Source organism: Poecilia reticulata, linkage group LG3, assembly GCF_000633615.1.
Source record: "Poecilia reticulata strain Guanapo linkage group LG3, Guppy_female_1.0+MT, whole genome shotgun sequence".
Taxonomy (NCBI): domain Eukaryota; kingdom Metazoa; phylum Chordata; class Actinopteri; order Cyprinodontiformes; family Poeciliidae; genus Poecilia; species Poecilia reticulata.
Window position 1 is genome coordinate 21,464,307 of NC_024333.1, and position 26,694 is coordinate 21,491,000.

Below are 26,694 nucleotides of genomic sequence, written 5' to 3' on the forward strand. Positions count from 1 at the left end.
TAGGCATAGAATAATGAGCCATGCAGAAGCTTTATTGCCATTGGAAGCATTTCAGTGACTGAGGAAAGAAGTCAGTTTAACAGGACCAACTTTAAAAAAGATTCAAAGATGAAGATATTATGTTTCTTTAGTTTTCTAAACAAGTTATTTATGATCATGTTTTTAATTTTTTTTAACCGTTTGGGAAGATTTTGATTAGCTAAATACCGGAGCAGGATGAGAGCGGAAAGAAAGCTGGATTAAAGTTGTGTTATTATCTAAAATATTTAGAGTTTTTTTGTGTTTTTCAGATTCTTTCCTGAACTTAACCAAGTATTTCTGTGTACAGACCCAATCCAAATATAGAATTTTGTAGACTTAACTTGTGATTCTGAAAGTTAATCAAGCAGTGATTCCTCAAGCAAGCAAAACTGCAAACATTTATTTAATTGCTAGTTTTGAGGTCTTAAAAGAACGTCTCACTTCTGCAAATGATGAAAATGCTCATAAGCTAACTTTCASTCATGATATTTACTGAGCTTGGCRTTAGTTATGCACTGTCACCAGAGATCAGAGTACCCTGTAAAATCAATTTTAAAGCTATTCCAGTAATTTTCTACATTAGGCTGAGATATTTGCATTGGAATTGAACTTTTTTCAGCACAAATGTACTGTCAAAAAGACATTTAAATCAAGCTCTCTTGGATCATTTGATCAATCCTGACCAGTTTTTAGCCAAGTATAGTTGATTCACATTGCAGGAGAATGCAACTTTGTTGAGATCTTGAGACAAATATTCAAATATATGGCGTTAATTGAATCACCTTTATCTCTTTTTCTGGAGAAATCTACCTTATTTGGTGTGAAATTGTGTAGTTCTCTTGTTACGCCTACTTTCTCCGTTCAGTGTCACTGTCACTCGGGGATTATCTGTAGCAGTAAGTCATCCGTGTGTAACTCTGCTGGATTTTCCTCAATTTGTCATTTTGAGCTGGAACAAGTTGCTCGCATGTCTACCATGAATTTACTATTTTTGTACTGACTTTAAAGTAATTCTTAGTTATTAAGGCAAACCTAAAGCTGAAAAGACTGAAAGTCATCTGTTATTTTAGGAACATTAGATCATTCTTAGTGTATAAACAATGAAAACACTGCAGTTTGCAAGCTATTCAAATGAATTAAAGCATTCATTGAGGCATCACTGTGGTGCAGTTGGCAGCACTGTTGCCTTGCAGTAAGATGGTCCTAAGTTTGAATCCCAGCTTGGGGTCTTTCTGCATGGAGTTTGAAGTTATTTTCCCATTTATGTGTCAATTCTCTCCTGATACTCTTGCTGTCCTCCATAATCCAAAAACATGACTGAAGTTAACTGGTGTCTATGTTGGGTGACCTATATTGAACCCCAGCTCTCGCCAAATTATAGACAGTTCTTTGAAAACTCTGCAAATGCAACAGCTCAAATATTAAATATAGTCATCAAACTAAACACACAGCAGTGATCATCAATGCTTATCAGTTTCTACTCCGTTTTTGTTGTCCATATCATGCCTTACAAATACACAAAGAACCACACCGATGTGCTCTTTCCTTCTCTCAAACACATCCACAAAAAGCCTGATGTTCCGAGGTTGTTGACAAAACATCTTTTCTTCTCCTGTTTTTCCTCCTTTGTTTGGTCTCAAAGACATCCTTCCTTTATGGCCAGTGCACAATAAAAACAAGCTAATGAATTTTCTTCCTTCATTTGAAAGTTTTAAAGAAATTCACAAACACCTTCGAAGAACCATCTCTTGAACTTCGATGCATCTTGATTTTACCCTAAGCCTCTTCTTAGTTCTGTCTTTCTTTCTGCTCGGGGGGATGGGGGGGGGGTTGTCCAGCAGTGACCTTGTTTGTGTCTAAGCTGTGTTCCTGCTGAGTGCCTGTGCAGCCTCGTGGTGCCACCCGATCAGCCTCACTTTCAGCTTCACTATTGATCGCCCTTCACTCTTTCCTCAAGGACGGAAATCCAAACCCATATTCCAGACCGCAGCACTCGCCTCCCTCTCTTCAGTCCTCTCCCTTCCCCGCGTCTTCCCCTGGCCTCTCTACTTTTCCCAGCTGCAGCTTTCTCCACCGTTCGTTCCCCTGTATAGAATTTATCACACGAGTCTCAAGGTTGCAATGACCAGCAGACCCATGAATAAATAATAGGGAGGTAGGAATCACTTTCAGAAAAACCATTTACTCTCCTCTCTTGTGTTCTTGAAGAAGCCATGAGAGCGTGTGCATGGCCTACGTGTGGGAAGCAAAATTGGCTTTGTGGATGAGGGTATGGGCGCTTTGTTAGCTAAAGCCCAACTGTCCAGAAAGCTACTATGAGCAATACTTCAAGCACTTTATGACCCATCTCTAGCCATAGGATTTGTTGCATTGGCGAGTTGCAGTTTTTCTGCATTTTTTTCCTCATATCTCTAGCTCACTTCAAGAGGTTTCCAAATGCTTTAATCATAATTTGTAATACAAAGAATAAAAAGAGGACAATTGGTAAAAATGCAGATTCTGAATACGTTTMCATTTGGCATGAAACAAATAAAAATCTAATGAGCATTTTGACTTCTTACCCAAACAAAGCAGTTTCTCACTAAAGTATCTTAGCCTTGAGAATGTTGTCACATTTTGTCTTGTAACAAATAAAATCTTCAATATATTATATAACAGGTTAGTGTGGGTCTATCCATTTCATGTTATGGATGGACCAACACTAAAGTCTTGCATAAGAATGAAGTGAAATAAAAACATAATACAATCTAAAAAATGTGGTTTATTAATTATTTTACTCAATACTTTGCAGAACCACATTTCAGCAATCTAAAATATATGCATGTATTGATCCGAGTCATTCTACTGTAGCTTCCACTTTATGTTTAGGCRGACCTGTTATGCAGCCATTAACTGGTTTTCTTTCAGAATTACAAAGTTTTAGCTCTATTCATAATCTCAATAGTCCTGTCCCACTTCTCTGTCCCCGCATGCCCACAGCATGACACTGCCAACACCATGTTTCTCAGTGGAAATTGATTATTTGAATTTAAATTGACTATTGTCTCATTTGATTAGAGCACTTTCTTCCATGTTTGCAGTTTCTCCCACGTGGCTTGTGCTGAACTTTAAATGGGATGACGCATGGCTACCTTCCAGCAATGGTTTTGTTCTTGAGACGTGTCCATAATATATTCGTTTACATGATTTATACTGTTAACTCCAAATTCATAATTATGGATGGTCTATATTTAAAATGTGTTCATTTCAGCCAGGAAGCTTAAATTTTCCGATTGGAGAGGATTGCGGGTGGCTCTCAAAAGATAATAAAACTATGTGGAAGGGTGAAATAATATTTTTAAAATTCTGTTTTTATTTACGTTTTATGTAATGCCGCATTGAAAAATATCTACATCTTTCTAAAATTCCTCCATAGTTACCAAGGCCCTCTGGGCAGCCTCCTCGATTCATAGCTGGTCCATGACTTTAGTTTAGATGAACAGATAGGTTTTTCACCTTTGACACTGTTTATATTTTTAAACAGTGTCAGTATGGTGGATGGAACTGTGTTCTGTCTGTGGTTTAAAGGTTTGGATATTGTAGCATGACCTATCCCTGTATTGAACTGTTCCATAATTGTATACCTGCCCTGTCTGATGTATTATTTGGTGGCCATGAAGCTGTTTGTTCACTTACAAACATCTTCTGACTTGATGTATGATTTGCTGTTAGTCAGCAAAGACAGAGCATTAAGGAAGCATGAAACACACAGAAAAACAAAACAAAACAGAAATAAACTCAACATGGACATAATCAGAACAAATGTGAGGATTGCCTAGAGAAACATATAGGAGAAACAGAGAAGATAGACATGAAGACTTTTGATTTAGGAGCAGTAAAGATGAAAAAGAGACAATATGAAGGTAAATTGAGCAACAAAGGCAGGAAGGAAGGAAGACAGAGAGAAATGATTGGATTTTTCTCCTCTCTGTATGGATAAAGGCGAGAGCTCTCTTTTCATTGCAGTCTGGCTCAGGCAAAGGTAAACAATCAGTCCTGATAAARGATTGGATAAATCCTCAATCAGACTCATTTTCTGTAAAGCAGCTATTTATTGGTCTGGCCTGACCATGGCTAAATTGGATCCTCTTTTTGAGAGAATGAAAGAGAAGAGGAGAAAGACTGAATGAGATAAATCTTCATCATCGTGATATCGGAGGGTACAGATTTTGTTTTTTTGTTTTTTTATCCACCAAAAATGCAGCTTGAATGAAAGAAAAGAAAAGTGTGACATTTGTGTATTTAGTGGTATAGTCTAGAAAAATCAAGTGTCAATCAGAACCCATGAATCATATTCTTGTAATATCAAATAGACTCATTAAAATGGGGGACATGAGCAGCTCCTTTTCCAGAGAAAGAAAAAAGAAACTGAATTGCTAAGAAACTGCTTATCTGATTAATAAAATAAAAAACCCTACAGTCTTTACAGCAATGTTGTTCTTAAGCCAGGTGTGTTTACTAGGAAACTAAAATAATAACAATAAACCAARTTGCAGAAGAAAGAGGTCAATGGGGGCAGTGAAATTTTGTGACAATAACTTCTTCTTCCCTTGTCATATCATTCGCACCGCAGTGAAACAGTCTTTGCCTTTTCCATTTAAAATCTTAAGATAAATGCTTCAGAAAACAGGTATGGCTTATAAGTCCTCTCACCAAACTATGTCTAAAAAAGTGAACTAGCACATCTTTTTTGGTAATGTTTAATCTACTTCTCATTTAGCAAAACTCTTATCCGTCGTGTTTAGAATAGTTTAAGCCAGCAGCATATTAGGGTAAGTGTTTGTAGACTGCAAATTCTCTCTCTTTCTACAGCAGCTATTCCAGCCACGTCTATTGAGCTAAATTTCAACACATTCTTAATTCAGCTGCAAATAATGGCACAATGGCCAAATACAGTTTTCCACGTTGCAATATTAATGCTTAAAATCTTAGCAGCACTTGAGCTTTAGCAGACTACTATTTTGCCAAAGACAGCAAGCAAACTTTACTCCATGCACTCAGAAAAACAACATGGACGTCTGAAACCACATTTCACATGGGGTTTGTTTATGTTTTTTTCTTCTTCTTTTAGCTGTTGAGAAGCTTCTGGCAACTTTCAGATAATGTCACAGAATATATTCATCGAGAGGCCCCCTAAGGTTCCTTATTGGGATGTGTGCTATGTGTCAAATGAGAAGCGATGGGAGGGGTAAAAAGCATTAACAATAATTCAACATTTTTCTACAAAAACAAGCAMACAAAACAGATAMAACAGTGAAGAGCCTCAGCAGAGCGGTGCAATATAAGACGAGGTATGGAAAGCTGTAAACATGTTCAAGGAGACAGGAGGGTGACAAGGATCAGGTTATCGATGCAGCAAGTGGAATGCGGTGGAACCTCTGTGAGCCCAAAGGGACTCGCAGCAGAATGCTGCAGTGTGCTACTCAAGCAGAATGCGCTGGACAGAGGTCAGCACACTGTTTGCTTCTGCTGTCACCACGACGATATCCTGAATATAAAGACCACMGAGAAACACTACTCTCTTTGTAGACTTTATAAAAGATTGTTGTGACACCGACAGACACCAGAACTTGTGTAATTTTTGTTTGGGTTGAATAATAAAGATATGGACTAAACACTTTTTTAAAAAAATTTTGTATGAGAACACTGTTCTGAWATTGCTGTTTACACACACAATTTCGCTTGTCACATACATGAATGATTTAATTAAAGTATACCGCTTCAACGTCCCCCCTAGCGTCCCAAAGCAATAAGTTGCAGGAAAGTTTTCACTCCTGCAAACTCTTTGCAAGACCTCGTCTCTGCCTGCCTTTGTTTGTTATTGTCAGCCTTCATGCACATTTTCTCGCTGACAGACTTACACATGCACATGTCCGTTGCGAGCACCTGCCGGCACAAACTTTCACTCAGCCAGCGTCTCTTTGCCAGAGGCAGGGTAAGTCTCATATATATATATATATATATATTTTACATTCTGACAATGTGACCACAGCAATCATTATTCAAAATATACACCCACCTCCGACCTAGAGAATAAGCAATCACTGACGCAATTTCCTACGTCTCTGAACTGCTCCAGGGAAATGGACTTGCATAGTATGTGTTATTTGCAGTGCGTCGTTGTATTGATTAATATTCCGGCACTCTGGGAAAATAAAAGTTTCAGAAAGTTCATTGTGTTTTTATAGGCAGATGCCTATAAATGTGATGATTAAATTGGGTTGTCAAGTGCAGGTCTGTATTTATCTTTTTTCTAAGTGTGCTAACAAAGATAACTCAAACAATAAAACTACCACCATTTTTAAAGGCGTATATATAAACATTAACTCAAGAAAATTAAGCAATTGTTTTGCATTACACATATTCATCTCCACACAAACATGCATATAAAATCTGAATTGTAGCCCCAAATCCATCTGCTTTCCTATGGCTTTACCATGCAGACCAAGGTGTGTGTGTGTGCGTGTGTGTGTGAGGATGTGTGCATGATCTTCCAGAGACAGATATGAAGTGAAATGATGTATCTGCRGAGGGCTTGTGTGTATCTGTGGGATTGTGTGAGGTGAGAAAAGCAGYCTTTCTCCCGGCTGCATGTCCACTAGCATCATATCAGCATGAATAAAACAGTCCCCGGGTCTAGGCCGTGTTTTTTTGGCATTTTGTGTTTACATGTAGTATGTAGACTGAATATTTTTTTATGTCTGTTTGCACTGTGTCCATTTTAAACAGCTTTTCAACTGCTGAAGATGGAGCAGTTGAAGAAGATGAAGCTGGTGTGTTCATGTTTGTATGTTTCTATAGGTATGTTTACATTTGACATTACCTAATTGGTATTTATTTAGTATGTTTAAATGCTTATTAAAAATACACTGAACTAGCTAASCTCAGGGGAACATCTCAATGCATTTAAGTATTGAGATGTTTTCAAGATGAACCACTGAAGATCAGAATGTGAAACAAAGTGGATTTAAGTGATTTTGAATGTGTTGGTTCTTGACGGACTGATCTGAGCATTTCAGAAACTTGAGATGTCTTGTTTTTGTCAGATGCAGGAGGAGAATGAGCAGACTAGTTTGAGATCATAGGAAATCATCAGTATCTCTAATAACTACAACCAGGGTATGTCAAACATTGAACCAGATGGGCTGCAGGATCAGAGAGCTTCATCAGGTGGCAGTTAGGAAACTAAAGCCGTAGGAAACTAAAGCCGTAGTTTCCTAAAGCCGTAGGAAACTAAAGCCGTAGTTTCCTACGGCTTTAGTAGGAAACTACTAAAGCCGTAGTTGCTTTGTTCAGCAACTAAACAAAGTTTCAGCAACTTTGTTTAGTTGCTGAAACTAAACAAAAAGAGGCTGAAGAAATGTTCCAGGGTCTGATGAATCTTGGTTTTAGTTGTGATTGTCTGAATGTGGCATAAACAACATGAAAGCATGGATGGATCATGTCTTGTAGTGATAGACCAAGASTGTTTGGGATAMATTTTTTCACACTTTCGGACCTACTAKGCATTGTTCAAAATGCCTAAGCCTATTGCTGCTGTGMCTGTCTGCCCCTGCATGACCCCAGTGTGCCCATCTTCTACTGCCGGCAGGATAATGCACCAGTTGAATTAATCTGAAACCGGTTTCTTGATCATGACAATGAGGTCAATGTACTCCAGTGGCCTCCACAGTCACTAGATCTCAATCCAATAAAACACCTCTGAGGTGTGGCGTAAGAGGAGATTCATATTATAAATGTGTTACCGACAAATTTTGCAGCAAGTGAATGATATAATCATGTCAGTACGAACCAAGATCTCTGAAGAATTTTTCAGTCACCTAGTTGAATCTACACTGCAAAAGACGGAGGCAGATTCAAAGGTAAAAGGCTGTCCAACCCAATACTGGAAGAGTGCACTTATTCACCCATGAGTGTGGAGTATAGCGATGTATAAAAACATGTTTTTTTCTGGKKTTTTTTAACTGACTGGATGTTCTCCAACACGTCCATATGGCCAAAGCTAAAAATGGACAGAGGACTGTTCACTGATGCAGAAATAGAAATCAAACCCTCGTTCTGATTTTCGACTCACGTTCATTCATTTGCTCTCATTATGTTCTTTTTCAGAAACCTTACTTCTGTGTGTTACATCAAGTTACAAGTAACAGCAGTGGTAGAGTTAACCTTGCTCAAGGCAAACGCTGTAATTCAATTCTTAACAGCACAGAGCGCATTTATCCAATGAGTTGTTTTGTGGAATTAAACCTGTGACCTTTAAGTCCGAAAGCACATTCTCTGCTCTGTTGCTCTTTCAACTCATGAAAGCCATTTGTTCGGCGCTAACCAAATACGGTGACAGTCCTGCTAACATGACAACAGACTGAGCGCAGAGCCAGGATTCATAATGGTTCAGCTGAAACTCCTAGGGCCGGGTTTGCACGGAGGTAATCTCTCTATATGGTGAGTGAAAGATGAGGCAGTGTGACTCAGCACAAACTGAACCTCTTTGACACCGTAAACACAAGTAATTACTCACAGGTACATCATGGCATGCTGGTAGCCAGTGGTTGGGCATTTCTAATCATAGAATGCCTTCGGCTTTCTCAAACACCAGCTTGTTTCGCCCCCTAAGTGCCTGGATGTAGCAGCCAAACCATCCAAACAAAGTTAAGTACTGCCAGATTTGCAAAGGTGCTCATGCATTCTAACAACATCAGCAACTTGATAAGACCTCCGGCTTTGCTATTTTTGAGTCTGAAAAATGGAACTACATGAAGAGTTGCAGGCTTGAATGCGAAACTCTGACAAGCCAGCAAACCTAGGAGATAGAAATTCCTAAATATTGAATTTCAAGAGGAAAGTGGGGATATGGGGGCTGATCAAAGCGGACTGAATATTCTGACTAGATGGAAGATGAATGGAAAAGAGATGTATGACTCTATCAACCACATTACCATCCATTTGGAAATAAAAGTCACCAGCTATCTTGAAAGTGATTACTTCACTCCAGTTCCCTGCAACGTTTTATGTAATTTCATACATAAAACAACACAGAGTTTTTATACATCAGCTGTCTAAACCATGRCATGAAATATTTTAACGTGTGTTATTTAAGCAAACACACTGAAAGCTTGCATCTTCTAAGCAGAACACTACAAAAATTATTTCATCTGTCCATCATTTTAGAGGGACTGGARCACGTTAGATTGCTGACAGGCTATTTTTCAAAGACATCGTGATTTTGTCAGAATGCCTTTAAAGAAAGAGACTCCAAACTCCACTGCACACTCAGGGTAGAAAGGCATGAGCATAAACCTAAAGCTGCTCACACACACACAAAAAAAGTCAGCCTACCTGTGGTCGTGGGTGTCCTTTTACAATACACTGCAGCACCAACGTGTCTCCTTCTTTAATGGTGTAAATTCTCTCGCTTATGTTATCATCCTTGACGTTACATGCWGCACCGGAGTGCACAATCTGTGCATTAGCTGGAGCTGTGAACACACACACACACACACACACAGACAGACACACAGACAGACACAGGCATGTAACCATGCAGACAAACAGAGAGAGAGAGAAAACACATTTAGTAAGAACAATCCCAGCAGCAAAAAGGTCATTCTTTGGAAGATGAGTGATACTAGAGCAAGTATTGATGACTCAGATAAATAAATATATCACATTACTCCTGTATCTGCATGAACAGAAGCCTTTCCAGAAATGCTAGAGTTATATCTGTATCAGTTTCTGATCTGGGATACTGATATTATTTGGAAAACTGAAACCTGGGACATCGTTAAAAGGTCAAAATGTAATTTTTTTTTTGACTTTGTAACTAGCTATATGTCACACGACAAAAATACCTAACAGGGACAAACATGCATATATTTGAATCATTTGGATATCTCATATATAAGATTGTATTAATCAGAATTTAACACACCAATAATCATTACTTCATTTAAGATTTTAAATAAAAACTAGTTTAGAATCATTGCTGCAATATCGTCTGACAAAAATGGATTCCCTCCTCTTTCAGCGTCTGATRGCAAAACATCGGCATCAAAACACAAAACAATTAGCATGAGACTCAAGTTCACAGGCGTGCCTTCCGGTGGGTCTCCCTCAATTTCCTGTCGCGTCCACCGACTCTCAGGCATGTTAATTATATCAGGGTTACAAACAATGAACGTCAAGGCCAAATATTGAGTCACCTTTAGAAAGACTGGCAGCRTGAGTCACAAACAGGATTGGTAGCAAAAGATACTTCAAAAAAGTCTAAACATTCTCAGTCAGATTAGGTTAGAATGCTATGTTTAGTTTTTTATTTGCACAAATATTGCCTTACACTTTCATGTGGAACATATAAAAATAATGGTGACATGGACTGCTGTGAGTTTTAAGGTAGATTAGGGTTTGGAAAAAATAACATGCTTTCATGATATCAGGATATGGAAAAAAAATGGATAGTAAGAGCATATCTGTTGGCAAAATAACTTCAAATTATATGTTTTACAGTATTAAGACCACATATAGAGTTCACTTAATTTTTCTTTTACTTCAATAAGCATAACAAACCCAATATTGTAGCAAGATTTTAGTAGAGAAGGCTCAAATCTGCAACTCTGATGGCCTGAAACATTTAGATGTCTAACTTCTTCTACAAACTGAATCAAATATTTATAAAAACCACTCTGTTTGCATACCGAGGCCGTAAATTAGTCATTTGATCGTGATGCGTCGAACCCGTGATGCATCTGAAAGTTGCAGGATACCAGCAGCTGAACTCTGGAGTTTAGAGACCATGTTTTATTCAGGCTACCTGCTCAGGTGGTCAATCTGTCAGCTGATTGACAGGTACRCTGCTCACTGCCTGCTACTGTAACTTTAAAACAGATTTGGATTGATAAGAGTGAAAGGTGGAGCGCCTTCAGTTTCCACTGCATGATGAGAGTTTTTCACAGTWAAGATTATTTCCATGATRACATTTTCCTGACTTGTTAGTGAGAAAGAAAATGTAGTAGCCTTCTTCTGGTAATATAATTGTTTAGGAGTTTAAAGATTTAAACCGTATATTTTAAAGTATGTGATTTAAARTCTGGAACTTTTATAAACTTGGTAGCTTCATACAGAGGGGATGTTGCTGTAAGGATGTCAGGCTGTTTGAGTTTGGTTTTGGGGTTTGACATTTTTTGTCTTCCTTAGCTTTTTCTGTTAGTTCTGCCTCGTTTCCATTTCCWCTTCTGTTCTTCTTTAGTGATTCTAGTTATGTTTATTTATTGTTTCTAGTTGCTCTCAGTTCCTGTAGTTTATGTTTCTCTTGCTGGTTTCCTTCTTGTGTATTTTTGTTTTTTGTTCYSACTCCCTGTTTCTCCATGCATCTTTGTAAGTTTTTGTTCTTATATTTTTATTAAAGTCATCACCAACTTTTCAAAGCCTCTGTCATCTGCATTTGGGTCCACCTAAAAACTACACATCATGACAGCTGTGAAGATTATAGCTCCACTAGGTCGACCGGCTTTCTTCAAATCTTTTTACCAAATTGAATAATAAACTGAGCTTCACTACACTGTTTAAAAGCTTTGATTGAAATGACTCTGAATCTGTTGACATGACTRGATTTAAATGATGACAATCATTGCGAATAGGTACTAAATAAGCAGAACTGAACTGAACAGAACTGATACCAATAACCCGCACAGGACAGATGAAAACAAGCCCTAAACATTTCAGTGAATGAAAAAGTTAATTATGTTCAGCTTTCGAACAACAGACGCTAACTGTTCAGAATAAGACACACTTCCTGGTCTTTCATTTAAAGCAGACATGTCTTGCAAAGTCCACTTTTTTAGCCTGTGAATAATTTTTTTTGTGTAATTTGAGTRCCTAGGAGTGAAAAAATGTAAATTAATTTTCTCCYGGTGGTGCATACATATCTTTATATTCAYTTTGGGTCATATTTTTCAGTTTGTTAAGTTTTTCTCTACTCATTCTTACATTTTCTTGTCGATTACGTCTTTGGAACTGATAAACTAGCTCAAGGACCTCCACTTAATCAGTTTTGTGAATCCCTCATGTTTTTTTTTATCACAGCTATTTTGCAGCCCAAGTTCAGTTATGCCAATCTAGCAATAGACAAGTCAAAGTTTTTGGTTCTAGCTTGTATTAACCCCCAAGATTCCTAACCTTACCCCTTGGCATCAGAGCCTCTTCAAAGCGTCTGGTTAAATTTTAGTTTTCTCTGAAATGTACCCAAGTAWGTGGGGAAAGTAGCCCTAGCTTGAGTGAAGCACTGAAGGACGACTCCTTCAGCGACCTCCGCCATGTGTCAGCGGGATTTTACAAAATATTTCATCTGATTGAGGGGTCAATTCCATCTCTCTATGGAAACGATGTWCACAGCAAAGCAGTAAGCTCCAAAGAACGCTAAAATGACAAAAAAGTATTTCAGACACAAATTTGCTCGTTGATAATGACGTTCTGGCCATTGGTTTGATAGCGGTATCATTCAGCCTTCCCCTTCTGTTAGCACTGTGTGCTAACTTTCAGCTGCCCTCCTTGAGGATATAAATGTACTACATATTTTGGACATAATTATTTGGGTTTGTTTTTGCCATTTACGTCTTGGCGAACACATGATCCAAATGCATTCAGTGACGTTCTTGATGCTCACATTATCTAACTCCTCATATTGTGGTAGCATTAATATTTTAATATGTAGCTAACAYGGATGGAGAGGGTATAAATACAKTAACATTGCACTGCATTCATTTGAATGTGTGGTTCTGCAGGTTCGTCATCTTCATTGTCCTGTTCTGGGTCAGACTCTGGCTGGACTGACAAGTCTTCCGTTGTTGGCATCTTTTATAAACTCTGGGATGAAAGTTTCTCTTCCAGTAGATAACTGTATGGCTGCCGTCAAACTACAAAAATGGCCAAACGGGGAAACGTAAGAGAGAGATCTGTGGAGCTACAATAACGATAAATTCAGACCAGCGCATTGCAGTTCTGCTTTATATAGACCATGAGTGAATGACTTGCATGTAAAAAGGAAGGATTTAAAAGCATGATATTTCCACTTTARAWGCTATTTTTATAAGAATACTTTTAGAATACCGAGATTTGCACCTGAAAAAAATAAATGAAAAAGTTCCTTTCGAAACATTCCCATTAATTAAGGCCACTTTCACATCTAACCGACTTATGCAAGAATCAGAGCCAAACACAAAAGAAACATGTTATCTCACTCGTCTTATTGATCCCCCAAGTAAATTGCTTTTCCACACAAAGTCTGCTTTACATGTGGGAAAACAATCATCAGTCACAACTGGTGCAGAAACAACGGATGAAAGATGCATTATGGGAGCTCCCTGCTTTGCAACAACTCCAGTGTCAGYGTCTTCTTGGTGCTGACCCTTCTGGAGGGCTGGCTTGCGTGCAAGTAGCCTCAGATGGCTTATGATGAAGGGAGACAGGAGGGAGGAGGGGAGGGACAGAGATGGAGCAGGAGAAGCAGCGGGCGAGGACAAAGAGGCTAGAGAGGAGTGTGAAGCCCCAGAGAGAAGCATGAGGGACGGGGCAGCATGATGATGTGATTAGCATCGATTCGCAGCGAGAACAAATCTTCACCACACTCTACAACTGTTATCATTGAGCGGACAGAAAGTGGGTGGCTTGTTTACATTAAACTTTAGCTGGTCTGCACACATAACAATGGCTGGAAGCGCAAACAAGGTTCAGGATTAAAGGGGGGAATCCTTGGCTCTCTAAAGGTTATCCATCTCTTGTGTAATAAACTGGAGGGCTGGAGTAAACCATGTACGTCCACCTGCTTTTGCACATTCTCAAAAATATCTTGCCTTCACAACAATGGGAAAACTGAAGTCTTAGAAATGTTACAGCAGGCTGTGCATTTAGGTGATAAATGAAAGATACGTTTAGTTCAATGTCATGAATAATTTTCACAGAAAAAGCAAAGTTACATTTATATTTTACTTTAGATGGTGGAGTTGTTTTATGCACGCTCAAGTAAACAAGATTGGGCCAACTGATTAAAAATTTTAGACATCAAATGTGACAATAAATTCAGAAACTAACTGAGGGTAGTAATAAGATGATCAAACTGTTTTTTTTTTTTAATTAAAAGTTCAGTGGCTATTTTCCAAACACTGTGTATTCAGGGACTTGAGACATGTGAGGCTCACATTAAAAGATCCATTAAAATTGAAAAAGCTTGATATCATCATTGCATTGATCTCTATATTAAATCTACTATAAATTAAGTCAAGTTTACTTGCATATCATGTTTCAACASTTCAGTTCAAAATGCTTCATGCCCTGAATGAAATTACTCTTTAATTTCAGGTTAAATAAGCATCTCCAAAMCAGATACTAATTTTAGTATCATCAGCCCATCTGCAGTGTAATGTACTACGTCTTTATATTGCGTACATTATGACATCCACTTTTCATTTACTGGAAATCCACATAAACAATGGAAAAGTGATTCTGGTCTAACTTTTTTCYTCYATAGTGTTGGTTCCACCCAAGGTGATAAGCCGAACTAATTATAAAAATAAATGCTACATCTAACAATAAAGCTTCTCTTTATGGTCTAATAACTACAGTGTTTATAGTCTGGCTGAAAACAGAAACATTTTCTCTGATGCTCAATATTTATGATCTGCGCTTCATTCTGTAACACTATAGTTAAGGAGAAGAAATATGCTGAACAGCACACTTCCAGATTCAACAGGAAATTCAGAACCAGCAAACCAAGCTTTTGCACTGTGCTCACASCTGCTCCACATATTGTGGTTTGATATGCGCTATGTTTGTGGTCYATGTCTCACATTCAAGAAAAAAATCCCTGCATCATGCCACAAGCTACAACGGTACAACCCTTGGCACTCAAAGTGTTTTGTGAACCCAAGATTCCAGCAGGGAGAACATGTTACATGAATTATGCACAATGTGATGTTTGCAACACGTCTGTAAAAAGATGGATCTAGAGATGCATCTTTTCTATTAGAGTACAAATTTTACTCTGAAACATCATGGAGAAATTAGAGCAGCAGCTGTTGAAAACCAGAGCGAAGAGAGGGAGAGCTGGGAGAGAAAAAAAATTCAGAGTAAATCTGGAACAAATCCACCAAAACCAGTCCAAGACGAGTAGAGKGAAAGAAGAAATAATAATTTAGAAATGTGTATCAAACTAGATTATAGTTGCTYTGATGTCATTTTGACATCCCTAATGCAGCTACAAAGAAAAGCAACAAGAAAAAAAAGAATAAAAGTCGTTCTAAATTCTGAATTATTTTGAGGGGATGGAGTTTCTTCAATAACCAGTCTTACGTTTTTGAAGTAAAGTTAGTGCAATTATCAGCAATTTGTATCTGGTCTGGGGAAGACTGAGCTGAACATTCTCAGTTTGATAAAACAGACATTTCTTCTGACAGGACAGTTAAGCTAACAGATAGAGCGAGGCCAGTAACCCAGCAGATTTCTGCCATCTTAAAATAGCTTTCAGAGGCAGGAAAAGTGAGCGATAAACAACAGTTAAACCAAAAATAATGCTTTCCTGCACAGACATCTCTATGCTGTAGTCATTCAATTGTCTATTTCTGTCAGAAAAACAATTGAGAGAAGCTCACGAGCAATAACGCAGCTCAGCACTACATMACACAACTGAAGCCAGCTCTCCAGAATGACTCCGTCTCAGCATCATTATGTATTTACATTTTAAAGACAATCCATGAAAGCTTAAGTTTAAAGTCGGAGGCTTACCATTGTGAGTTTCTGCTTGTGAACTTCACAGAATTGSACAAGAAAATATCTTAATGTAATGGAAAAGTCCATTAAAAGAAAAGTCAGTCAGTTACTCCTTCAGTGTTTCCATGATCCATTCWAAGACATTTTTATTCTTCCCACCATGGCAACAACTCACATCATGCAAAAACACTCATCGGCTCTCTGGTATCTTTTCCACTGTGCAGGTCTTTCATAAGGTCACTTAGTGTTGCCTTTTAGATTTCCAAAGTAAATTTGAAAAAATAAATTTCAGCGATTGTCAACGCTCCTGTGCAAAATATATGAGATTAATAACCTAAAGTGATTAGATTTGTGCTGTTGAATACAAAACATCCAGTCAAATGGCAGTCTGATTTTTTTTTAGTAAATGCTCTGCTTATAATCAAACACTTATTCACCACATGCAAAAAAGCTGTTGCTATAATTGGAGGCTTTATATCGGACACTCAGTGAAGCAGTCGGGGGTTAAGAGGCTTGCTGCAGGGCACACTGACGGCAGTTGCCGTAGGAAGGAAACTCATGCCTAATTCATCCTCCTCCTTAACCCTCTAGATTGGTTTTCTACTTAGCTTTCTCATCAGTTAACTGGTTGGCCCAGTAACGAAATTCGCTAGCCTGGAGCTTAGCTAGTGCAAATGTTCATCCATCAGCTACAAAATAAAGGATCTGTGGAAATAAAATGCTCTTAAACACAAAGGTTTCATAAATGTGCTACACCTGCCTAGAAAGACTGAAAGCTAATGTTAATGGTGAATAATTGTATCGATAGAACTTGTTGGCGTTTCTGCATTAGTTTTTCTCTCTGAAGAGGGAGGGAGGTCGGGCAGAGCGGCTTCTCTGCCAGATCTCGCCTCCGGCTGCATGGCTGCTTCGACTGTCTGATCGACTGAGAAGAGATAGACTGCCAGAGAGGTAAGAAAGAAAGGAGAGAGGAAAGGGGAAAAAATGAGATAGGGAATGCATATGTTGAAAGAGATGGAGAGAAAAGAAAAGTGAAGGAAGATAAGATTAGGAAGTAATACAACTGTAAAGGCAAGGCAGAGTAAGAAAACAAGCAAACCAGGAAGAGGACAAAGTGAAGTAAGGTGGAAGTTTTCTGAGAATGAGCAAAATGTCAGGAAAAAGACAGTGTGAAAAATAATTGGGAGTAAATAACACCCAAAATGGGAAACAGACAAAGAAAAGCTCTCAATTCGATTAAAGAACACTTAGCGATGAAAGATGAAACAAGGGCAAAGAAAGTAGAGACAAAGTAGAGATATGTGGCAACTGAGTAATTGCAGGATTGATAATCACTGACTGAGATGAGTAGCAAAGGACTGAGAAAGGGTGAGAAATCTGAAACCCTGTCAGCCATTATTCTCTGACTTATCCCTGTACGCCACTGGATGTGTGTGCTCTGAGGTTTTCTTCTATTTCAGCAGCTTTGTGTCACAACAGAGCGATTCAGAAGGAGACCGTGTCGACTGCATAAATCTATAGGGAGCATGGGTGGGATCGCATATTTTCTGTCGTACCTAATAACACTTTGAACTCTTTTATTTGTAAAAATATAGTGCTTATTGTTTTCACCTCTTTAATATCTTGACATTTTATTGTAAAGAGTTAAATTCTTCCTACATGTTAACTTTTGACCACAGGTGCTTTTATCCGATATATGCAGGGTTTTTGTTTCTGGGTGTTGATTTGATTTTCTGTGAAGTTTCTTTATTTCTCTGTCACAAGTTGATCTTTCTGCAAGCATATGCCCTTTTTTTCCMACCAGTTCAAAAAAACTTCAAAAAGCTTTTCACATGCTGTGCAGCATGTAAGTTGTAATCATTAAGCATTGTGAAGATTTAAGTGCATCACGTCCATCATATAGAGCCGGCTTCTTCAAATCCAGGCTTGCTACTTTTTAGACGTGTCTCTGCTTTAACACACCTGAGTCAAATAATGATGTAATTAGCTGGACTAGATAACTTGGCTGCACCAAGCAGGTAATTCAGCCAGTTCATACGAGCGCGTTGGACCAAGGATACATCTAAAGGTTGTAGGAGAGCGAACCTTGAGGCCGGGATCTGAAGACCCCAGATCTACTTGGTCTACTTAAAAATGTAGCAAATATGCAGACCAAGACTCCCTTTTAAAAAATGCTGAGGATTGTTTGAGTGAATGTACAWTAGCACAAAAAGAATTCTAAATGAATATGGATCAGAAAGTGTTTACCTGTAACTAACTACAGGTCACTCAGGCATTAAACAAAGACAAGAAACACATCATAAACATATAATCTTCATTATTTATTCAATGTTACTGAAATTGTTGCTGAAATTGTGCTATATAAATAAAATTACCGTATTTTCCGCACTATAAGGCGCACCTAAAACCTTCAATTTCCTCAAAAACCGACAGTGCGCCTTATAATCCGGTGCRCCTTATATATGGACCAATATTGAGAGACAACAGGTCTAGCAACTACGGTAAGCAGCCGCCGACTTCATTTTCGCCCGTAGAAGAAGAAGAGCGCGGTGCATGCTGGGATAGTTGTCAGAACGCTGGTTTGTAATCTATTAATAAAGTTTGACTGACCTATCTACCTACCAACCTGATAATCAGGTCGTCTGCAGGTCATGTAGCACCAAGTTCTCCACAAACATGCTGTGCGCGAACGGAGAAGGGTGACCATCGTCCGGCCACGCCCCGGCCCAGTCGCAGAAGGCTCTCCTCGCAGACYGAGTCGGACTGTTTTGTTGACATTCCCTTTAGTGCAGCTCCATCTAGTGGATGCATAACGTAACTCCAGCCTCTACTGTAGCGTCTATTCTATGCGCCTTATAATGCGGTGCGCCTTATATATGAAAAAAGTTTTAAAATAGGCCATTCATTTTGAAGGTGTGTCTTATAATCTGTTGCGCCTTATAGGGCGGAAAATACGGTACCTTATATTTAATATGAAATAGTCATCTTAAATAATATATTACGATACAAAAAAAAAAAGAAAAGTCTGTGAGGCTCCTACTGAACAAGCAAAACAAGTTCTAACACAATCACAACATTCAAACTCAAAAGTACATTAATTCAGTTAGTTAGGAAAGAGATCATCCGTCAAAAAGAGGCTCTGCTTTGACATTAATCTATCCGCCTTCGATGTTTCATTGATCAAAACCGTTGAGGGGTTTGCTGATTGCAAGAGTTGCCTGAACATTAATGGAAACTTTTCGGAAGACATTCAACACACATTAGTTTGTAAGTGAAACATAACTATTGGCAAATGTCCCGTCTGATTAATTGATTTGTCACAGCCTGCCATGTTTGTTTTTGTTCAAGGGACAGGACATCTCTCACTAAAACTAATGATGAGAAGGGAGAGTCGGTGTCAAACCGCACTGACAGCTGTGACAGAGTGGTGAGCAGCGGGTGTGAGATTGTCACTGAAGGAGTGCGTGCGTGCGTGTGTGTGTGAGTGTGTGAGCACTTCTCAGATGTAAGTGTGCATACATATATGTCAGTTTGTGAGTGAGCGAAAGTGTGTGTGTGTGTTGTCTTGTACATTCCACCATATCTTGCCAGAAGAATTCCTTAGAAGGTCACGGATCCTGTTGAACATGAGGAGCGTGATTGATATGCGTAGTTACTTTGTGGGAGCTGCTCATGCATGCAGATGAGCTCTGTCTCAATTCACTTCATTCACAAGAGACTGTTTATTTGCTTTGCCTCATCCTCTGCCATCGTACGCAGAGGGGAGAGGGAAAAAGAGAAGAAAGTTAGYGGAGATGTAGAAGAGCTGATAATGGCTATCTGAGATAACAATGTTTATGATTATTAACAGCAATAAAAGAGGGCTTTTATTTCAGCCAGAGATACAACACACACACACACACGCACACACACACACACACACACAGACACCGGCAGACTCGCATCGCCTCACCATTTTATCAGGACGTTTCTACCGCAGACAGGATAGAGAGAGATCAAATGGCTGATGTCATGACCTCATCCTTTTCATTTTGGCTCTGAGCTCTGGATATCAAAACGCATCAGCACCATTGATTTAACTTTTGACCTGACCGTTTAATGGATGCTATAAATGAAAGAACAACCCCTTGCTAACCCCTGTGACGCTTCCTGTCAATTGCCATCCCCTGCTTGTACACTCAGACAAACATCTGCAGAAAATAATAATAATATATATAWAATAATAATAAATTACTGATTCATTAAAGAGGTTTGTGGTATTTTATATTTATATGCAGTCACATGCTGTCATTTTATTGCTTGATTTTGTTGTAAAAATGCCGTATATGTCAAACTTAACTTAAAAGAAACTTGACTTTGCAATCTGATGCCTTCAAATTGGCCTGTGTCTGTTTAAGAAGCTCCTACATTTTCTGACACCACCTTCAATATGTCGTCAGTTAGTGAACTGGACTTATTTTAAGCTGATTGTTTCATTATTATGTGTTTATGTTAGGGCTATCTGGTATGTTTTTTTAATTTTAGATAAATATATACAGATATGTTGTATTCTTAAGAAATTCATCTCTGGAGACTGGATGTAAATATGCAACTGACAGCGTCGTAACTTTTTSTGTTCTGTGATGCAGATAACACCTTGTAAATGTTCCCAAAAGTCTTTTCTTTTCCGCTAAGCCTTTTTCTTTCACTCAACTTTTCATCAGGATAATTGGTTACAGTATTATGTGAAAATCCAACTTATTAARCAATGATCATTACGAAAAGTATCAATGGTTATCAGTGGGTCAATTGYCACCGTTATTTCTGTAATTAAAAAAAACAAGATCATGTTTGGGAGTTCTCATTAGCTAAAATTAATATATATAAGTGGTAGAAATATGCCACCTTGTGTGCAAAATTCAAATACTGAAATCAATTACTTTATGATTATATTCCAATTTATTGAGATCGACTTCTTTATGTACAACCATGGTTACATTGCTTAACAATCCTTTGCCACTTCTAGTGAAAGCATACAAATCCACAAACACAGATGGATCTGTTGTTTACTAAAAAACTAAGTGAGGTTTGATATGAAAACAAAAGTTGTCAACCTGAATGGTTTTAAAAAAAAGGCTTAAAAACAAGAAAAAGAAAAATAATCATTCTTTCAGTGCCATTTTTCTTGCTTTGATATTGATGGTCGCTGCAACTGATTTGGGAAGAACAGTTTGACAACTGGGATATTAAAGGCTCAATTCCACCTTCTTTCTTCCCACATGTCAAGTGTCCAAAGGGAAGACACATCTAGCTGCTTACCAAGTCAATGTATTGATGTGCGTGGCACTTATGTGTGTAAATAGAGGAATATGTCACTTTGCTTTTTTTTATAAAAAGACCAGAACAGCACTGTATGAGTGCAGTCCAATAATAATGGGCAGTACATTCCCTCTTCCTGAGGCCAACCATATTCAATTGTTCTGCGTTACATTTAGTTTAATAGTTCTGAGTATTAGACACTGGTCATGTCCAAACACATAGGTCAAAACCCATAAAAGGGCTCACTCATAAAACACAATTTAGAGTACAGCTGCTGCTTGTTCACTACTGTTTTGAAATGAACATAAAAAGGGTAGAGGGCAAATTTGGATTGTACTAATTCCAGCCTGTGGTTTCATTTTAGTTAGAATCTGCTGCTTTGTCAAGACTTATGGTGGTAAGGACTAGATGAAATGTTTAAGAATGTTTTTTTTTTTTTTTTATCATCAGCGTACGTTTGCTAACTCTGAAAAAGATCTATAAATGATTGTTTTGTTTTACATTTGCTTGTGGATCCCTGATGAACAAATGTTTATTACTGAATATGCATTTCTCAGATAATTTTGTGTGTTCTTGTCCCCATTTGTTCACCTATTTTGTTTATCCAGTGGCAAAACCTCTTCCATTTTGTCATTTTTTGACCCTTTTGGTTCCATTGTAGGTCTTTGTAGCTTCTAAAGGTTTTAAACGTCTGATCAGCTGATGAACAGTTTGAGCTTAGATTATGCTTTCAACAAACTACATGTTCCCTCTATATCACATCTTGCTATTGTCTCTTTCTTTTTCTATAAGCTTAACCCAATACATGCAGCATGAAGTATGAACACTTGTAAACTTTTTTTTTTTAAGTTTTAGGATTTTGATTTGGAAAGTTTGTGTTGATATTTGTTTGAGTTTCTTATTCATAATGATTGTTTTCTCTGTCTAGGTGTACCAAGCAGACAACACAGGAGACTAAGACAACAAATAGATTGGTAAATATTTCTTTATCCTATCCACTCCACAGRATGGCTTGTCCTGTAAAACACTTGCATATTTTTCACTGACATTCACTAACTGATGCACAGCTTCTGGAAATATATGAATATGGTTACATTACAGCACAAACCAGGATAATATAACATCTAAAAACGCAGTAGTAGAAGTGTGTAGGAGACATAATGTAAATAAATAAACTGAAGCGATGACAGAGTTTCCCATCGTTGGATTAAACTTAAAACCAACAAAGGCCTTGGAAGAGAACGAGAGGCTTTTAAAATCACTGCCACATAAACAGATAAAGAAAAAAAAAATTGAGTGTGAAATGACAGCTTTGTGAGATTGGGACAGAAGGAAGCAGTCAGTAAAAACAACAATTCAGAGGTGGAAGAGTGGGGGACCGCGACTGCTGCGGAGGACTGGAGAGATGTGAAGTGATTGGGGGTTTGTAGAGCTCGGTCAAACATGACTCGCAGCCCTCAACAGGAGTAGGTTAGCTGCACTTGAGCCTTCCCAGGATGAGAAGATAAAGAGAGGAAAGAGAGACAGAGAGAGGTCTCCCCGTCAAAGAGATGAAAACCGCTTAGATCTCCAGGCTGGATGGACAGAGGGGGGAATGGAGAAGTGGAGGAAGGGAAGGAGGGCAGAAAAGAAGAGAAAAYAAAGCCAAATATATGACTGGCATTCTCTTTGTGAAAGTTCAATTCAAAGCGCCTGTCGTGTTCACGGSTTCTATTTACTGAAACTGACAGCCTATGGAAGAGAATGAGGGAAAAAAAGAGAACAGAACATAATTTAGACTGTTGATTTTCAACCATGATGGACAGAAACAGAATGTTTTCTTAGTTAATAAAGTCCTATTTAAACTTATTTGATTGAAGCTGCTGTTTCCATGACACTTTTGATAGCTCAATTGTGAACCTTGAGGAAACAAAATTATATTTGGCATTAATATAAATTATWTTACTATATARTTATATTTCTCCATTCCTGCTTAGACCAACTTGTTTCATTACTCTGTAGTTGGATATTGGTGCTCCAACCCAACATACCACAAACTGTGCTGCTCTGGTTATTCTTTCACCTTTTCCCAATAATCAGCATCAATATTTTCAGCAATTTGAACAATTTGCTGGACCACACCATATGGGTCAGCTGTGACTCTCAGTCTGCATTACATTAAGGAACAAAGACATGCATACTTGTGTTATTTTAGCCGATGGGTTTCAAACTTGAAAATTAAAACTATAGCTGATGCAGTTGACACCAAACTGAAACAAATAAGATTTCCAATCACCTTAAAGCTGAAGTCAAGCAGACATTAAGCAATTTGAGCTACAAGAACACTTATTGATATCCTYATTAGAGTTTAATCTATTTTTTTAGGCATCTATAAAATGCCCACCAGTACATTCCCCCAACCTTACACACAGAAATGCATTAACTTTTTTTTATGGAAGTAAGCACATCTGTGAGCAACAGGAGCCCCTGAGGAGAGAATTATGCCTCTGCAAAACATTTAGAAAGTACAAAGTCACTGTGATCATGCATCATCCTCTGAGTTTATGTTAGTAACAAAATACAATTTGGTCCTTGACAGAATCCGTATGTTAAACCTACATCGTAGCTTAAATGTCTAAGATCACAGCGGATCTGTCTTACAAACATCAATTTCTCCTTTCACATTATAACTCCCCTCTGGGGARTCTAGAAAATAGCCTCTCTGAAATGTAGGATTTTAGGATTTTCAGCTTAATTGGGCACCCTGATGGGAAAACTATGAACCCCTGCAATCTAATGTTTAGCCTCATCTCTTTATAGCCCTCCAATCCCTCACTACCACCCCCCATGATGCTCACAGTCCTGTGTATTACTCACTGAAGTATTACTTCATTTTATGTAAAGCACAACATGAAGAAATTACAGTGATGTCTCCATGAAGTGTCAGTGATGATCAACATTCGTGCTTCTCACTTCCTACGTAATAATTTCTCCTTCCTATGAGTCTCTCAAAGTGACTAAAACATCTGCTAAGGCAGAAAAACACAATGGGAAAACTGAAAAGCAAAACAAAAGCAGAGACAACAGCTGGTGAGTCCTCAGTAGAGTTTTGATTGTTTCAGAATATGTTTGTAGAAATGCTTTTTTTCTTTCTTTTCTCTCCGTTAAGCACCTTGGCTATAACTTTAAGCAATTCATTCTGCAGCAGGATAAAAAAGAAAAGCAGGAAAAACATTCTCAGGTTTTTACATGAACAAACAAAAGAAAGGAAAACTATGTGCAAAAGAGAACGCTACTTAGAAGCACAGGGAAACGTGGCGAAGACAAGAAGGGCCAGCATGGCAGTCATGTGCCTCGCATCATCTGTCTGCCAGACTGTCAGCTTGCCCTTATGCTATTCAACCATGATGCTCCTGCTTGCTCTGACGCCAAGTAAAACGGAAACACACACTCAATTGGACACACTTGCACACTTACAAATAAAGAGCTCACTTGATGTGAACAGAAAAAAACAAATGTGTGTGTGTCTGCGTGTGCACATGTGTGTGCATTTCCAAGAAAACTACACTGGAGCAGCGTACAATGCACAGGGGTCAGTCTGGGTGAAGTGTTTGGAGGAAAGGCAGGTATTGAGAGAAGATGTCGCTCAAGAGGCAAAGCAGCATTTAAATAAAAGGTCAAGAGAAAAAGCTGCAGGTAAGGAAGGGGGCTCACAAGAGAGAAGACAGGATGTGAAGGCGAGGCTGAGATATTACACGTTCCATCTGTCTCGAGCGTTACGCCAATAAAAGGGACTGAAATGGGAAAATTGAAATAAAAAAAGAAAACAAAAAGGCCTGACAGACATGGAGTTGATGGCAAAGAAATGCTGAGGACATTATCAGCGCAGACACAGAGAATGGCAGAGATGGAAAGGTCCTAACAAGTGAGATGTGTAAACCAAGTACGGAGAGAGGACAGCGCCGAAAGTAGGAAGAGACACATTCTAASAAAAGAGCCGAGAGACGGAGAGGAAAAAATAACAAAGGCAGCAGTTAATGCACATCTAAAATGGAGCCCTGGCAAGCCTGTCAAAATAGACTTTTGATATTAATTTCAGTTTCATTAGAGCTTTCCAGCTCATTGATAAATAATACTTCATTAATGTGTCACACTACATTTATTGCGGGGCTTTTTCAGCTTCTGTTAGGATTTAATGAAGTAGCCTACTGGCTTACAAAGACGCTGGTGCTCAACAAGAGTGCAGAGATATTATTGTTTCATGTTCAACAAGAAGGATAAAAGATCTATAAATGGACTGAACACTCACAGAGAGAATTGATTTTAGTCCACACCATCTTCCTTTTCCTATTTTAAAGTAAGGTTTACATTTTAAACCCATGGGAATAAGGATATTTGGGATAAGCGTGAAGGGGACGATCTAGGCTTCATTTTTTTGCACATACCTATTTTGCCTCCAAACATGCGACATAAAACACACTACCAGGATTATTTCAAATCTTTTTCAATTAAAACTCAACAACGCTGAGCCTTCTGAACGACTAAAAAGTTGTTTTTAATTTTGAAGCACACTCCACACTGACAGAGAAGTTTGTTCAATTCAACTGATTTTATTGTGTACAATAATCTGCTGGTGAAAGAGTCTTCAAAGATTTGTTTTTTAGAGTGAAATTGTTGTTGGGCATTAACTCTCTTAATCTCTGTGGAACATTGACACCATTATATAAAAGTTATTTGACTATAAAGGTGATACACGTAYTGAGAGATGGTTTTCTGCATATCTTACTAAGTTAGCTGAGCTCTTGTTTCCTTTACACAATGTCATCCCAGTTTGCCCATTCCTCTCAGAACTGTAGCATCATTAGACTTTCCATCTGCACAAACTGTCATTTACTGAATATTTTCTCTTTTTTTGGGTTGTTTCTGGTCTGAGAAATGCTACGAATAAGTTTCTATAATTTGACAAATTAGTCTGACAACAATAAGCATTGAAAGCCACCTAAATGTGCCTTTATTTCCCATTTGCATCCTTAGTTTGAACTTCAACAAGTCTTCTTCACCTGTCTAGACGCCTGAATGCTTTGACATGTTTTTTTAAAACACTCTTTKTGGTGACAGGCAGTTGCACAGTTGTACTTAATATAGTGGCCAGTGAGAATAATTCTCTCCACAAATTAGCAATATCAATTGATTTTTTAGCAGTTGTCCTTGATTTACTTAATTCATAGGTAAAAATCAAAAAGTACACCGTTATGGGAAGAGCGCATTTAGACATGATTTAGTGTTGATGCGTTGCTGAAAATTGTGGGAGGCTGTTAAGGTATCCAGGAGGAAAACATCTGGTGTCTCTGGTGAAGACAAGCAACGGTAATTACAGCTACTAAAAGTGTGTGTGTGAGAAGCAGAGGAGGGGGAGAGGAAAAAAAATAAGACAATGCATGTTAACAACTGTTTTGTGAAATTGTAAATCTGTCTCATCTGAACGCAACCCAGCCTGGAACTACGCTTAATAAATCCGTTCATACAAGCATAACTAATACACCACATGGTGGAGAGGCTTATAATTCACAACAAACGTAACCCTTCTAAAAATAGTTGTCC

General features: G+C 38.3%; 1 protein-coding gene across 1 annotated transcript in view; it reads right to left on the reverse strand.

Annotated features, from left to right (window-relative positions):
- mdga1 (MAM domain containing glycosylphosphatidylinositol anchor 1) overlaps nt 1-26,694 on the reverse strand; it is a 180,863-nt gene that overhangs the window by 113,446 nt on the left and 40,723 nt on the right. The window contains exon 3 of the mRNA XM_017304105.1: nt 9,397-9,536. Coding sequence (XP_017159594.1) covers nt 9,397-9,536 — 140 coding nt within the window. The remainder of the gene's footprint in view (nt 1-9,396; nt 9,537-26,694) is intronic.